Source organism: Corapipo altera, unplaced genomic scaffold, assembly GCF_003945725.1.
Source record: "Corapipo altera isolate COAL_440 unplaced genomic scaffold, ASM394572v1 48b, whole genome shotgun sequence".
Lineage (NCBI taxonomy): Eukaryota > Metazoa > Chordata > Aves > Passeriformes > Pipridae > Corapipo > Corapipo altera.
Genome location: NW_020884884.1, coordinates 2,549,127 through 2,565,326, shown reverse-complemented (window position 1 = coordinate 2,565,326; position 16,200 = coordinate 2,549,127). Strand labels below are relative to the sequence as shown.

Here is a 16,200-nt window from a genome sequence, read left to right as displayed (position 1 = left end):
TTGGGGTTTTACAAGTTTTATGCTATTAAAACTAAACACATTTGAATAGTTATAGGAATTTATTGTGGACATTTTGTTGGGGAAAAAAGTGAATATTGAGTTTTGGTATTCCATAAATTTTCTTCTATTACTCCTGAACTAATGACTGTTTTGCTTTTAAAAATGCTGCAGGTGCCACTGTCTATTTTTGTTCCTGTTGTGTATTAGAATCTAAATAAGTTGAAGTCAAAGGTAACCTCATCTTCTGCTCAGATTGCAGGCATCTACAATTCACCATTCAGAAAATCCCCAGACCCAATGGAACTGCTGCTACGAAATTCAAAGCCACTGAGCCACAGAAGGAAGCAAGTGAAGAGTCCCTTTGCCTATGAGCTCTATGACTGGCCAACTTGTAAGAAGCCCCCAGCTTTCGTCACAGCACTGCCTCTGCCACCTATTGGCAGACAGAAACCTCAGGTAACATTTTTCAGTGTCTCTGAGGCAGCTTTTGTTCATATCTTTTATCATAGATTATCTCAAGTTAAATCATTAGGTCCAAAAATCCCTTTTGTGGATTTGTTGTTTTTTGGGATTTTTTTTTTTGTTATATATATCTAGTGCTTGCATTTACGATAAAAAGTCTTTGAACAGAGATTTGACTTAAAGAAATCTAGGTGATATTTAAAAACAGGGAAATGTGATTCCTTAGGTGTTGCTTTTGTCCTTTGGGGAAAAAAGTGTAATTTCTGATATTTCAAAGGTACGACCTCGTATAATTGAGTATCAATTTTATGATTCATTAGAGTTAGAAATCATAATTTCCAATTTTAAATCATTAAAAAATAGGAGAAATGAAAGGTAATAGGACAAATTAACCAGTTGTCATAAATTTTTCCTCAGTTTGCAGTTGTTTCTCATAAGAAGACTAAAAGAGGTACTCTCAGTTCAAAATAGTTCCTGCTCTTTTTGTCTACTGTGTGTGTCAGCTTTAATTACAAAAATTTCTACATTTTGTTCTCCGTCGCAGCCAAGTTGCCCAGCTTGCATTCTTAACTGTCAGGGTCTCAATTTTAATTTCAGTTGATGTCAGCATGTGTTGCAGATAGCTTTTTTTCCCTGTTCTATAAAGTAATGGACATCTCTGAGATAATGCATCAAAGTGAACATCTCACAAGTTGGCAAAACAGCTTTTGTCACCTTATAATCAAAACCTGCTGGGAATGTGCCCAATATACACAGCAGACAAACTTTTGAAACCTTTGTGCTCCTCAGGCAAGTAGCAATAAGACAAGAGGACATAGCCTCAAACGGCACCAGGGGAGGTTCAGGTGGGACATCAGGAAGAATTTTTTCACTGAAAGGGTGGTCAGGCATTGGAATGGGCTGCCCAAGGAGGTGATGGAGTCACCATCCCTGAAAGTGCTCGAGAAATGAGTGGATGTGGCACTTAGTGTTATGGTTAAGTTGCTAAGGTGGTGTTCAGTCAAAGGTTGGACTCAATGATCTTGGAGGTCTTTTCCAACCTTTATGATTCTGTGATTCTAAGCAGTTGCAGGCCTGTGAGAATACCTCTGGAGAAGTAGAGGTGAGCTGCACAGAGATTCACACTGCTTATAGCAGTAAAAATCAACTTCAGAGCAGTTCTCCACCTTTGTCCTTCCCTCCTTATGTTCTCCCTACCTTGACTGCTTGAGCTTCTTCATGGAATGAACTTGTTGACTCGTTTCAGAATCGAGACAAAGTGTGAGCCACTAAGCAGTCTGGGTGATGAGGGAGTTTGGAGCTGAGATAAATATGACATTATAGCTTTACCTTCTGGGACCAAAGGGGCTGTGACAGTCCTTGAGCAGGACGTGACTGAATGCATTGTCTCTCAGGACAGAGAGAAAGATTTTGCCTAGTGGGCATGGTACAGGAATCATGCTTTTAGATAATTAAGTAACTCGAGAGTTTTCCATTGTTAAGGTACTCTTGCAAAACCACTTTACTGTGTACAAAGTATCTTACAAGCTTCTGTTCAGATTTGGAATATTTTACAGACCTTTCTAAGTTCAGACGCACGCACAGCAGTCTTGCACAGATAGCCTTTTAGAACAAACCAGAAGAGTTCTGTTTATTTTCTGCACCTCAAAGAGGGAATTTACTATATAATACTTTAATCCTTTCAGCACCCTGGGATGTACACTGTGGGGTAAATTTTCAAAGCACAGCGCGTGGATTTAGCTGCGCGACTCTTATTGATGTTAATGGGAGTCACACGGCTAAATCCCTGCACAACACTTTGACAATTTAGGGTTGTATGTCTAAGAAAAGGACACTGGTTTGAGCTGATGAAACAGCTGGAAACGAAAACCCATCAGAACACACCATCCTGAAAGTTGTCTGGTGTGACAATAAGAAATTTAATTACTAGATATGCTTGTGTCCTAGTTCTCTGTGGTAACACTTTTTGGCACATTTCTTTTTCTAATATTGATCTGGCTCACTTTGAGTCACTAGTTACTTTCTTTCAGGTATCTAAAATTTTTATTGCTTATATGTTTGGATATTTTTTATGAGGATGTCAATTGTATATGTTTAAAAGAAAAACACAAGCTATCTTCCAGTTTTCTCTTAGGGAAATGGATATGTAGCACTTTATAGGTAAGCTCTGTGAGTATAAGATAGTGCATTTAAAAGAAAAGTTTTAATGATGCTTCTACATTGGTTAGATCTATCATTTTTATTACTGAGTTCACTAGAATTACAGTTTCATGGAAACACTGATAATGCTAAAATTAGTCATGTATTCATTAAAAAGCATTAATAACAAAAAGCACATTACCATTTTTAGGAGATTTTTTGCATGCTATTAGGTGTTCTGGAATGGAGAACAATGAAGAATGCATAATTTCATGAAGATCATATTTTTTATCATGAGTTCCTGATTTTATGGTAAAGTAGTAAGAATGCTGATCTGCTAACCTTTATTAGGCAGACCAATTGCTATTAAGAAGATTTATGCTACTCACTACAAATTCCAAATAGAGCTGTGTGAGTTGCTTTCAGGGTGCAGACTGTTGGTTGCCTCCTTCCCTTCCTTTCCTAGCCTGACCTCCCCAGGAAAATTTCCATTTTGAAGCAGGATGCCTGAAATGCTTGCAAGCATTGTCAGTTTGAAAACATTTTTAAGCACCATTCTACTGCAGTTTCCACAAATCTTGAAGTTAATCTTATAAAATGAAAATAGATAAATGGATTTTTTAGAGGTCTTGTCATTTAAGATACATTACTTGGGTGCCTATTGCTAGGTAAGTTTCTTCAGAGATGAATCAGAGAAATGGATAATTGTGCAGGGAATATTTAGAATTATGTCAGTATTCTAAAGTATATACCCTGCTTTCATTAGTGATGACACAGCTTTATTTGAGAGGCCTTTGCTTAGTTGCACTCTTTCTTCCCTCCTTCCATTAGTAGTTTCATTTGAACTATGGACTGATGGTTTTGTTTTTTTTTTCATCTAAGCCCTAATTAGGTCTTAGAAATTAAAGATGGAGAAAAACCCTTGCTTGGATGTCTGATTTGACCCTTACCCTGGTGGCATATGAGTCAATATTTTGCAGTGAAGGAAAGATGCAATATTCTGAAAGACTACATTTAAAAGCAAACATATTTATCTTAATATTGTTTGATAATAATACTTTTCTTTCCTTTCCTCTTTCCTCCATATATCCACTTGCTGCAAACATCTTGCAATAAAGAGCATTCCTTTTTAATAATAAATTTTAAACTTATTTTATAACTTGCTTGTCAGATTATGTATTACTAGGTAATGCTGTTACTAGGTTTAGTGACCTGTTCTAGTATTGATTATTCTCACAGGAGGTAACACTTTCCATTCTGTTTTTAAAGACTTATTGTGTTCTTTTTAAATGAATGTATCTTTTCACCCAAACTTAGAAAGCAGAAGCAAGAGGATATCTGCAAGAAGTGTAAATATTATACTTATTTTCTTACTGAGACATTTTAAAAGATCTCAGAATCTTGGTGCTGTGCCTTTAAAAAGTAAAGTTCCAATAAAAATCCATTAACTACTTTCAAATATAGCAATCCTCCTGTCCAGCTGTGAAAAGTACTAGATGATACTTATTTGCCATTTGTGTTATTTACGGTCCATGACTTTTATGGTAACTGGTTCCTATTATTGGTTTCTATTAATGTAAAACATAAGTGAACATAAATGAGGCGTGAATCATTTCTTTTTATTAGCCCCACAGTCTTCACTCAGTGCTTGCAGTAACTCCAGCTGTGACTTGTTAGTGATAACCTATTTAAAGAAGGATATCTTTAAGAATAAAGGCTGTGATTAGAATTCTTTGTCTGTTCATAGTTTCAGAAGGTTTCACTAGTTCATTGCAAGATCAACAATGATGAAAATAAAAATTAATTAGTAATACTTCTAAATCCTGGGTTGCCACTAAACTGTCCTGAGTGTAACATGGCACTAATTATACTCCAAGTAAGTTCTTTCAGGTTAATACTTAAAGCAAGATATATAGGATATGTCACTTCAGCAGCACAGGAGAGGACTTCCTGCTGCTATTTATCCATGTTGTTAAATGTCAGATGCTGATATAACCAGTTATTAAACAATATACTCTGGAAAAAGACATATATGTGTATTTTTTTAAGAATAATGAAATTATTGTGGAATTAGACTTTTCAAAAATGGACTATAGACCTGTATTACTGAATTCATTAATTTGAATTGTATTAGAAGAATTATATCTTAAGTAATGTATTAAGTTCTCTTACAGATAGCTTTATAGTTAAATTGAAAAGAGCATGTTCTTTAAGGTCAAATATTATTTGTCCTGTGGAAAGAAAAAAACATAAGCTATCTGCTTAAGCAGAATCTAGATACGGTTAATAATTGTGTATCAGATTTTATTTCACTGATATTTTTTTCTGAGGAAAAACTTAAGTTTTTCCTAATCAATTCTAACAATATATTGTTTTAAAATAGTAAGTGTTTGTTAGTAGCTAAATAAATTTGTGGTACACGTTTCTCATTCTCTCTTTGGAGCTCTAGAGTATGTTATCAACTTCTGTGTTATCTGTAAGTCTCTATCAAAATGAACTGCTTTAATTATTTTGGAAGAAAAGTCTCACTACACTTCCCAGACATTCTGTGTCCTCTTTCATCAGTGATGTGCCATGAATAAAAGACGAAAAGAAAAGAACTGTAACCCCACAATAAAACACTTTACATTATCCTACACCTTTCAGGGGCCTTTCCGCGATACCGCTGAAGTATTGTGGCAGCGCTACAAGCCTTTGGAACCAACCTTGCGAGTGGCAGAATCAATCAATTCACCACTGGAGAAGGCCAGAGAGGGAATAAAAAGGGAGGAATGGAGAAATCCTATACATGACAATGAGTAAGTTCTTTGGTTTTTTTCTTATATTGTTATGAGAATGTTTTCTTTATTCCATTGCTTTCAGAAACCTTTCATGCCTGACAAAATGAAATGTCAAACCTGACAGCTTACTAGCAAACATTCTATGTACATACTTCTAAATTCTGTGTCCTTAGATTATAAACTGCTCAGGGCAGAGACCCTATCTTGTAATTGTGTGACATGTGCCATCCATATCTATGAATCTGCAGAAGAACTTGTAATAATAATATGTGATGCAACAGATGCGTTTAATGGGAAATAAGAAAACAAATGCAAATTCTGTTTTGCCACATACACCTTGCCAAAGAAAAAATACTATTTCAGTCTTCATATTCAGGGACCTCACTGGTTATGGGAGGAAAAAATGGTGTTGCATGCCAATGAGACTTGTTTTCTCTCCCAGTAGAGTACCACAGCTCACTTGGAAGGGGAGGGAACATATGTCGCACATGTTAGAACATGATACAAAAACTGTAATCATCTTTGAAGCAGCTTGATTTCCTAAGCCACAGCATCTGTAATAGTGTCAGACAGGCCAGTTCTTTTCCATAAAATCCCAAATACAGGCATAATCCATCCCAAAAGATTAAAGCTTCTATCCCAAAAGACTTAAGGCTATTGCCAAAATTTTTCCAATTTTTTTTTTAATCAAGATGGAACTCTTTTGTCCAATCATAATAAATGCCTGTTAAATCACCTTCTCTGGCTTTGTAGTTAAAAAAATTACATTTTGTCAACTTTTCCCTTGAATTCACTGCTCTTGGCAATCCCTTGGCCCTTTAATACCAGAATTCAGGACAAAAAGGAACCACTTTTCCTCATGAGCAGCCTGTGATCCACTGATTCACTGGCACAAGATGCTTTGCTATCTTTGATCTGTTTCATGCTTTTTTGTCAGCTCCATATTGCTAAGTGTCAGCTTCAGGACTGGGACTTAAGAATGCCAGAAACAATTGCGTTTATATGGTTTACCTCTATGTTTTTATTGAAGCATAATTTCCCCCAATTTAATATTAATAGTGTCTGTGAATGAATATTCTACTCAAAAATAGTTTTGAAAGAAAATAAATCTCTTGATATGGCTACTTTTTCACTTCCAGGCAATGTTTTTTGCTTGCGGCATTTTGGGGTTTTTTTTAATATTTGGTGTCAAAACTTAACTATAACACTTTTTATTCCTTTCATACCAAACCATAACTGGGGTGAGGAGGAAGCAGTTTAACTTTCACATCTCAGCTTAAATCTGTGCTTTTTTTTTTTCATTTTTATATCTAGCTTCTGCCAGAGAAATTTAAAAGAACTCCAAGCACTAGGTAGTAATTATTGTTCTCATTTGAAGTGGTTTTTTTTCACTGCATAAGTTTTGACTTATGCATTCCAAGGGAGGATGGATGATGTCCTCCATTTTTAGGCATGACTATATTGCCCAGTCTTTATTTGATGAGGTTTACCCCAGACATCACTGTGTCAACAGTTTCAGAAGATCAGATCTTGTAATAAATACTTCACCAACTCTTCAATAAGTGAATTGTGAAGCTTTGGTCTTGTACAGTTTAAATTTGGAGCCTCCAACTTTGACAGATTTTACATGATATGCAGTCTTTATTTACCCTATGGATAAGGAAGCATTTAATGCCATCCTTAATGCACAGAAGCAATGTCCTAACAATCAATGATTCTCAGCTTCATGCACACTAAATGCATAGTGTATTATACATTTTCAGGCTGCGATCATTCCGTTTGTGCTTCATATTCAATCAACCATGCAAGGGTCACATCTGTAACCTTGAAAAGGTGATGACAGAGTTGCAGGTCATCATCAGGACTAATGCTCACTAGTAATGCTGCAGCTGCTGTGTGGGATGTTGGTCTCCAGGGAGGAGTCAGCAAAGGGTTACTCAGATTCTAGAGCAGTTTTTTCTCAGCACTGTCTATTATGAATTGACAAATTTCTGTCTTTTTCTATGTAATTGTGTACTTTGGGACTTTATTTCTTCCTGGTAGTGCTTCCTGTGCTGATTATTCTTCTATTTTAGAAAATAAGGAGAGAATGAGCAGCGAAAGTATGTGGCATTTGTTGAGAAAACTTGTGTTTGCATAAAATGACAAACTAAATCCTCTATATGTATATTTCCAGAGTGAATATTATCAGAAAGATTGTTGCCGTGTACCTGCAATTTTCAACAACATTCAGAATTCCCACACACCTCTGATTATCAGAGTTCTTTAAAGTGGTTGTTTATAGGATGATAGGATGAGTGTTGCAAGCTCTGAGAAACTTCTTGCTTCTGATAAAATGCAGAAAAATTTGCAAAAGTTGTGAGAGTTTGAGGCAGGCAGAAGCAGTACAAACGAAACTAAGAGAGAATGCTGTGCTTACATAAAGCAACTGCTGGAATTTGCTATTCTGTAATGAAAGAGCAACTGGGTAATCTAGCCTAATAAGAATGATTCCTTTTTCTCGTGTAATTGAAGCTGCTGCTGCCTTATTGTGCTATTTTTCATACAAATGAAGTGATTTCCCCCTCCGCTTGGATAGGAATGACAATTGTACTCCTTCGGGATGGCCACTTAATAAACTAGTGTCTAGTTTGAGACACCAACTGCTGGATCCAGCAGATTTAGATCACTAAGCATGAAAAGTTCTTTACTCCGTTGCGTGCAGCTGCATGCTGGCCTAATTTTCCAGAGAACAAAAATGTAAATTATTTTCATTAACTTTGCTGAAATCTGTCTCATGTAATATGCCTCATGCTTCAAAGTATACTGTTAAACATCTTTATGAAGTTAACAAACATCAGAATGAGATGCAATGTGGTGATAGCAATAGTGTAAGGCTTAGGTTTCCTGATTTATTGTAGTCTTCTGGTGTGACATGAGCACGTCATCTCAGCTTCTGGCTATGTCTGTGCTCAGCGCTGTACTGGAGACACAGAACCTAGTCCTGATCACTGGTTCACTCGTGTGCAGCAGAGTGCAATGTTTGCACACCCTCCCTCTCACATACTGGGTGAATATTGCAGCACCAAGCTCCTCATGGGCTTGCTCTCAGCAAGACCGTGCTTTCCTTCAGAAGCAGCTTAGGTGCTTCTGTGCTACTCAGTGCTGTGCATGAAAGGTATTTACAGGGAAATTTACAGTGACCTAAATAAGCTCTGTACTTGGAGAGCGACAGTGTTATAAGCTGCCTGGTATTAATGGTAAGAAAATTTAAAAAGCAAGTGACTTTAAGATTTAGGAATTTAAAAAGTCTTTTAATTTCTAGAGTTATAAAATCTTTTACTGTATTTCTGACAGCTGCAGTGAAAATGACTACTACATTTTATGTCATACAAATACAACACATCTGAAAACTTTTTTCAAATTATACTTAGTTTTTCATATGCTTTGCAACTTCAGCAATTTGCATATTTTCCGGACTGTTATTGTATTATGATAAACAGGGATTATCATATATTTTCAGATAATGTTTTCTTAACAATTCAACTTCTATTTGTAACTCTTCCATTTATTTTAATTACTAGCACAGTGTGCAACATTTATTAATCAGCAGAGTCTTTTTAAGTTAAAATACTAAATTAGCTAACCCCATTAACACAGAATACTCCAAACAAGCAGTAATAGGAGAGGTAGTTACTGTGCAAATCGTATTATACATGCGGGTGCTCTAGGGCACAGTTAAGCATGATTACCCTCTTTTGATCCAGTATTCCTCTGCTTCTTCCAGCTAATTTCCACTGGAAATTTACAAAGTAGCGCCTTCATTTTTCCATCTTAATTTTTCTAATGAAGTTCTGGTACTTTATAACACTGGGGATGCAGATAATAAGTCTGTGTATAATTAAGAAGTTGCAGAATTTGCTGCAGAAGAGATCTCTTTTACTTCCTAAAAGAACTAGACTATGGTTTTATTTTCCACTTTACATTATCACAGACAGGGGTTAAATAAAAATAGCCAGAGGATTCTTAGATTTACTGATGTTACGATAAAAGTGATTAATAGTTTGTTGAAAAGGTATGTATTTAGTATATTACCAGAAACAGTATTTGTAATAATGCACCCAAGTAAGTTTCTTATGGCAAAAAGAATGCGCTAAAGATAATGTGACTAGATATGTTAAGTAAAATGTTCTGTCTTTATTTTTGTATCTAAGACTTTGATTTTAATATGCACTCATTATAAACTAAATAATGGCTGACTTGCTGCAATTGTTTTGCTATGGAAAACCATTATGCTTCTTTCTTTGTACCCTGAGTGAAAAGATAGACACTGTTGGATTTGATGAAAAAATTGTTTCAGGTATAATCCAAATTTGAAAGCTTAAAATTAATTTCATGTTTTATTAAAGAAGAAAAGAAGAAGATAAAGTGTTCCCAGATTCCCAGTAGAGAAACATGGTTTGTGTGGAGCTAATTGTTCATGGAGTTCTTTAAAGGGAGATGAAATTGTTTGATTTGAATTAAATCGAGACAACAAGGAATTGAATTGCTATTGTGTAGAAACACTTTAGATAAAAATTTAACAACACTGTCACACAGAGTGTTAATATTTTGGTGGTGTTTTTACTACTAGATTATAAAAATGTTCAGTACCAACAAATGTGAAAGTTTGAAAGACCACATAAGCAGTATTCAGGGTTTTATATTTCTTACTGTGCCCTGGTAGTGTAGTGTGTGTGGGAGTCTAGCGGTAGATCTGACAGTTCTTTCTCAGCAGCCCGAGTATGTTTGGAAGCATTTCTGGAAACAGGATTACATGCTTGCACTGCTAGACTACTGGGATCTTGCCTCTTGGGCAGGTTCAGAGAACACGCTGAAGGACCCCTCTGTTCTTTTGCTGCCCTTTAAATTCAAGAAAAAGTTACTGCCTCTGTACTGTGTCCCACTGGTAGTTACCATGTAGCGTTGGGACGCTGCTGCCCAGCAGTAAATGATGGACCTGACAAATCCTCCTCCCTGTTTGTGCTGCTGTGCTCTCCCCTCACGTTGCTGTAAACTCTGGAAACCGGTACCTGCTGCTGCTTCTGTCATTTCCGTCAATCCAGCTGGAAAGCCTTCAGCGTCAAACGGGCCTCTTCCATCTCCTGTCACAATAGTAAGAGAGATTGCAATAAAAGAGACAGAATAGAGGGAAGAAATGGTAGGTGAGGAATGCAGAAAGAGAAATCACGGAAGGGGGCATGTTAACATGTTGAGGGGAAAAAGGATTAGAAAGATGAAATTAATAGTAGAAGGAAGGTGCAGGATAGGATTAGTGAAGGGAGAGATAAAGTAATTTTGGTTTTGTTAACAACAAATATCAAGGGTGTCTTTGAAATCTAAATATACACCACTAGCAGCTGTCAGGTCCTCCATTGGCTACTAAGAGGGCTTCTAGATCTTTTTACGCTAATTAGGTTCAATATACTGTGGTCCTGGCAACAGTGCAGCTGGCCTTCATTACCAGTGACTCTGCCAGCCTTGGTCCTGGTCCTCCTCCCTCAGGTTGTGAATGTGTAATACTGCAATTTGTAGAACCTGATATAGTTTCTCACTTTTGGTTCCAACTCTTTCCCTCTGTTTTGAATGTATTCTTTGGCACACATCTCATTCAGGCTGTTGTGATATTTAAAAATAAAATAATTTTTAATTTTTAAATTTATTTCTCCAGGGAAAGTTTACCTCCCGCTGAATCATCAGCTTTTGGGAAGGCTCAGCTTATACTGACTATGTTTTATGGCATGATAAAATATCTGTGTGGTATTTAATTCTTCTTTGATCCTGCTACTTCTGTCTCTGTCATGTGTAATGAAAATCTGTAAGAATTTCTGAATTTTCACCTAAATCACAAGGAAAAGCTGAAAACCAAATGAAGGAATAATGAGTGAACCTTTGTAGGAAAGAAAACTATTGTAATCTAAACCTTTGCAGTTGATAATGATGTCATAACATTGTCTGGATTTAATTTTCTTCTCCTTCCATCACTCTCTTCTGTCACAATCAGACCACATACTGTCATTAATTTTGGGAAAAGCTGTGTCAGGTTTATACACAGAGCTAGAGAACATAATACCATTATTGAAATGTTTTGCAGTGCTATTACTTTTTACTATTGTTATTGGTTGTGGGGGTATAATGACTTCTGTATGACTCCCATTAATTTGGTTACCCTGCTTAACATAAAAAATTGTTTAAATTTTTTTAATTAATTGTTCACATAGAGTAATGAAAAGTCTCACTTACTTTAAACAAACATTGAATTTACAAGCGTATGATCCTTTCTTGTAGTTAGAGCATTATTGCTATAAGGATCTTCCCACCTGACTGACAGCAGAATTATAAACAGAAGAAAAAGCTTCTACTTGATACCATTACACCCTATTGTATTTTTATTTTTTTTATTTAAATTTTAATATTTTTTATTGTTCAGTGTTCTTCCTTTCATTCCTTTAGGTTTTTTTTTTACTCAGCCACAGACATACATTCCAGGCTGTGTGGCACATATTCCAGGTAATGATCTTAGAGGAGATATGCAGCAGAATGCAGAAGAGTGCTTTTGTGCTAAAGTGAATGTAGAACATACTGTTACTTCTGTCTCAAAGTGTTAAAATTTATGTATTTTTTTGTTCAGAATCATAGTAGAACATACGTTACTCTGAGTATTTGTTTGCCAAAAAGACAAAGATTAACTGATCTACAGTAAAATCAAAACCTCTATGTAGAAAATTTTATAGGAAAAACTATAATAATTTACTTCTACTTTCCTCAAATTTTTTTTACCATTTTGTGTGTAAATTTTACAGACATGGTTTTCATATTAAATTATGAATGCTATGGCTCAACTAAATTCTATGCATATATGGGCAAATCCCTAAACTGCAAGCCTTGTCTTCTCAGCTATCCAATCCCCTGAGAAAGCCAATTTTCTTTCATGTCTGAACAAAAGAAAAATGTACTATTAAAATGCAATTCAGAAGTGATAAAAACTGCAAGTGGAGCAGCCGGCTCACAGCACCTTCAATGTATTCTCTGGGACACTGGGGCCACATTAATTTTTGTGTGTGTGTGATGTCCATCCCATGTGCAAATTAGCATTACAAGTACCGTAATCTGTCTTATGTGAGGGTGTCATTTCCCATGGGTATACACATGCTACTGTAGCTTCGTATTATTTAAAAGTCTGCTAACTCAGTGTTTTCCTTTTACTAACTTTACATGATATTTGTTTGTGGCACTTGATAAAATAAATTGATACAGCTGATAAAATTCTAAATAGTTTCTTTTTATGAACTACAAAGAAAGAAATGTAATTTAAGAAAGCGCTCTAACAGTTGCTGATGAATCAATTAGTCAAAATAAATAATTTTCTGAATCTGTATCAGCTGAGAGACAAAGAAAATTATTTTAGTCCACATCTTTATCAAGAACTTGGTTGACTCCCTAACTCTTACAGGGACTCTGGAATCTGAAAAACTTTTGGCTGAGGAAACTTTCAGCTGAAAAACTACACCTGTTGTCATGGCAGTTAAAGTGATATTTTAAACTTCTGGAGCATATATTTCTAATTTCACTGTACAATATTTTTCCTGCACTTCTAGAATAAAGAATGCATGTTGTTTTTTCAGAACACCACCAACGATAAGCTTAATTCACAATGTTTTACTTTATAGTAAAATTTACTTTTTCATTCTTGTGACTCTCTTGCAAACTAAAATAGATGTCACCAAGACATCTTCGGAGGGTGTCTTGCAGATCTTGCATATCCTTTATATATAAGACATTTTTCACTTTACTTCATGCTGTTTGCTCTGGAACCTACCTAGAAAACTTATAGTTGTCCATGACGCTTAGGGACATCCGTCTGAAAACCTCTTCCAGCAGGTAGCTGGAGCTTCACTGTTCCCTGGTACTGTATAAGCAGGGAGTCCATCATCAGTATGACCAAAGATGAAAGAATCCAAGTCTGAACGACTGCTGATTATGACATAACTGTAACTTAAGAGTAAAGTACACAATTTGAGAATTCTTGGCTTGGTGGTCTGCCAATATCTGACAGACAATGTGAAAGTTTCTGTTCTGCTAAATGAGAGAATTCTGTTAAATTTTAAATTCTAATTTAGAATTGCTAGATTTTGGTAAATATGGTTTATTTATTTATCTTTGGTTAACAGATGTCAAAAGATGCATACCTGGCTTAAGGTACAGGGAGGATTATTTATGGTGCAAGTCTGCCTTGGTTTATGCTTATACTGCTGGCGTGCTTGAAATATTTATGTCCTGAGGGAATGATCAGGTTTAGGTTGTGTGTTGGGAGCCTACATGACTTGACATGTGGATGCAAAGTTCTCCAAAAGTGATATCTATCCTTGTGTGTGGTGAGTGCTTGCCACTGACAGCTGGCACAGACTGCACTGCCTGCTAAGGTTTGAGGGATCAAAATGCAGATCCCAGCAAATTGAACCCTGATCGTTCCTCACATCACACCAATTGTTAGTGCAGATACAGACAAAGTAATAATCTAGTAATGCAAGTGAACCAAGTTAGATCTTTGTACAGAAAGTCTTCATTTTATCCTATTGAAACTCTATATCTCTTTGCTCCAAATTGAACTTGAAAGAAGCCGCAGGAGAAATTGCAGTAATCCTCTCACAATACCAAGGGGAAGCATTAAGAAGGTAGTGAAAAATAGCAGGAATGTGTCTGCACGTCACCTCTTGCAGTGTTGTTATCCATTATTTACATCCATCCTGTGGCATCTAGAGAAGAGCATAACTGATTTTTAAAATGTTCTTGAATTTCAGATTCCTGCCATTTTCTTCATATCGTAAGAATGAGAATGAGAAGTATGAGCCATCACTTTGTAAGTCAGGCAAATATGTCCAAGAAGCTTATGGAACCAAACATTTCAGAGAAGTATATCCTAATAAGTGGATAGCAGACAAGGTAAATCACTGCAAAAATCAAAGAATTATTTACTTTTTTAGATCGCTATTTTATTAGAACTAAGTGAATTTGAGTCTGATCCAGAGATCACAGAATCCAATGGGATTCTTTGTAGCATGTTATAAAATCACACAGAGCTGATGTGATGAGATGTCAGATTTCCTTGACTCTCTGGTAAGTTCAGTTTGAGGAACTTTAACACCTGTTCTACCTACAAGATCAGGATTTAAGTGCCTGATTAAGTACAGCTTCAGTTGTGTACGTTTTGCTAAGTTTTGTTCTATTTGTATTGCCTTTTATGATTTAAGAGAGATTGTATATTTACTCTTGGACATCAAGATAAAGCTTGAGGAAATTATGGAAAAACCGGACTAAAACAACAAAGTATTTTACTGCTTACATTCTTTGAAAAAAATCTTGAAACTAGTGAATAGCTGTTTTTCTCTTAAGATTATCTCATTAAGTTGCTTGCTTTGTCAGGAGCATCTCATATATTTCTGGTTTTGTAGTGCTGCAAGAGGTAATTTTTCTCAGAACATGTTCTAACGTGACTTGGTGTAGTGTTTTGCATTGTGCTTATTTGCATTAGGTATCATAATCACATTAAAATTTCCAAGTACAAGAAAGATAATGGACTTTGCGGCTCGGTGCTACACTCTCTGCCAAGATAGTTAAGGGGACTGCAGCATCTTTTGTAGGAGGAGAGGCTGAGACAGCTGGAACTCTTCAGTCTGGAAAGAGAAGGCTCAGAGGAGATCTTATTAAAATGTATAAACATCTGATAGGAGGGAAAGAAGAAGAGGGAGCCCAGCTTCTTTCAGACTAAGTAGTGTCCAGTGACAGGACAAGAGGCAATGGACACAAGTGAAGTGCATGAAATTCCAACGGAACACAAGAAAACACTTTTTAAAAATTTTCTTTATTTTTCTGTGAGCATGACAGAGCACTGGCACAGGTTGCCCAAAGAGGCTGAAGAATCTCTATTCTTGGACATATTCACAGTCCTAGGCAACCTGCTTTAGCTGTAGGAGGATGATCTCAAGAGGTCTCTTCCAACGTCTACAATTCTGGGATTTTGTAAGATATGATTACGTATTGCCCTGGAAGTAGCTTAGCCCCAGCAAATTCCAAGGAATCTTATTTTGAGAAGGAATATTTTTTTATAAAGAATTATTTCTCTAAATTTGAAGCTTTAAAAATGAGCTCAGAGTAAAATTTTGGTATTTTAACATGCATTAATTATATCTCATTGCACATAGAGTTCAATGTTCAAAAAAAAGATCTGAATTTGTCTTTCAAAAGCAATGAGTGGAAGATATGACTGGCTGAAGTCCTACAGCATAAGTGTGATATATAAAAAGGACCTAAATGTCTTATTGCTGGTACTCCTCTTGTCCTATAAAGACTTCCTTTTCTAGTCCTTAGCAGTTCTTGATCAGGCTCAGATGATGATATAAAAAACAGTAAAGATATTTATACTGTGTATCATGTGACACATATATAAATTATGGGTTTCACTGAAAGAACTAGACTCACTTTACTTGTGATCTTGGATAGATATCAACCTAAATCTCCGGAGGTGAATAGCTGTATACATTAACCCAACATGACATACAGCCTTCCAACCCCAATTCTAAATCAATATGAAGCTTCCATTAGGAGCCGCTTACCCAAACAGAGAGATAAGAGGAGAAAAGAGCTATTTATGACCTACCTGCTGCTTTAATGGGTCATTATTATCAGGGAAAAAAACAAAAAGAAAACCAAAAATTCCACCTCCTCACTGCAATTTAATGGAAAAAGACCTATAGGCAGGTGTGAGGTCATACTTTCATAACTGTTAAATTTGATAGAACTC

General features: G+C 36.0%; 1 protein-coding gene across 2 annotated transcripts in view; it reads left to right on the top strand.

Annotated features, from left to right (window-relative positions):
* SPATA17 (spermatogenesis associated 17) overlaps positions 1 to 16,200 on the top strand; it is an 89,099-nt gene that overhangs the window by 52,571 nt on the left and 20,328 nt on the right. For both annotated transcript variants that reach the window (XM_027641583.1, XM_027641582.1), the window contains 3 exons: positions 253 to 456; positions 5,248 to 5,399; positions 14,201 to 14,342. In XM_027641583.1, coding sequence (XP_027497384.1) covers positions 253 to 456; positions 5,248 to 5,399; positions 14,201 to 14,342 — 498 coding nt within the window. The remainder of the gene's footprint in view (positions 1 to 252; positions 457 to 5,247; positions 5,400 to 14,200; positions 14,343 to 16,200) is intronic.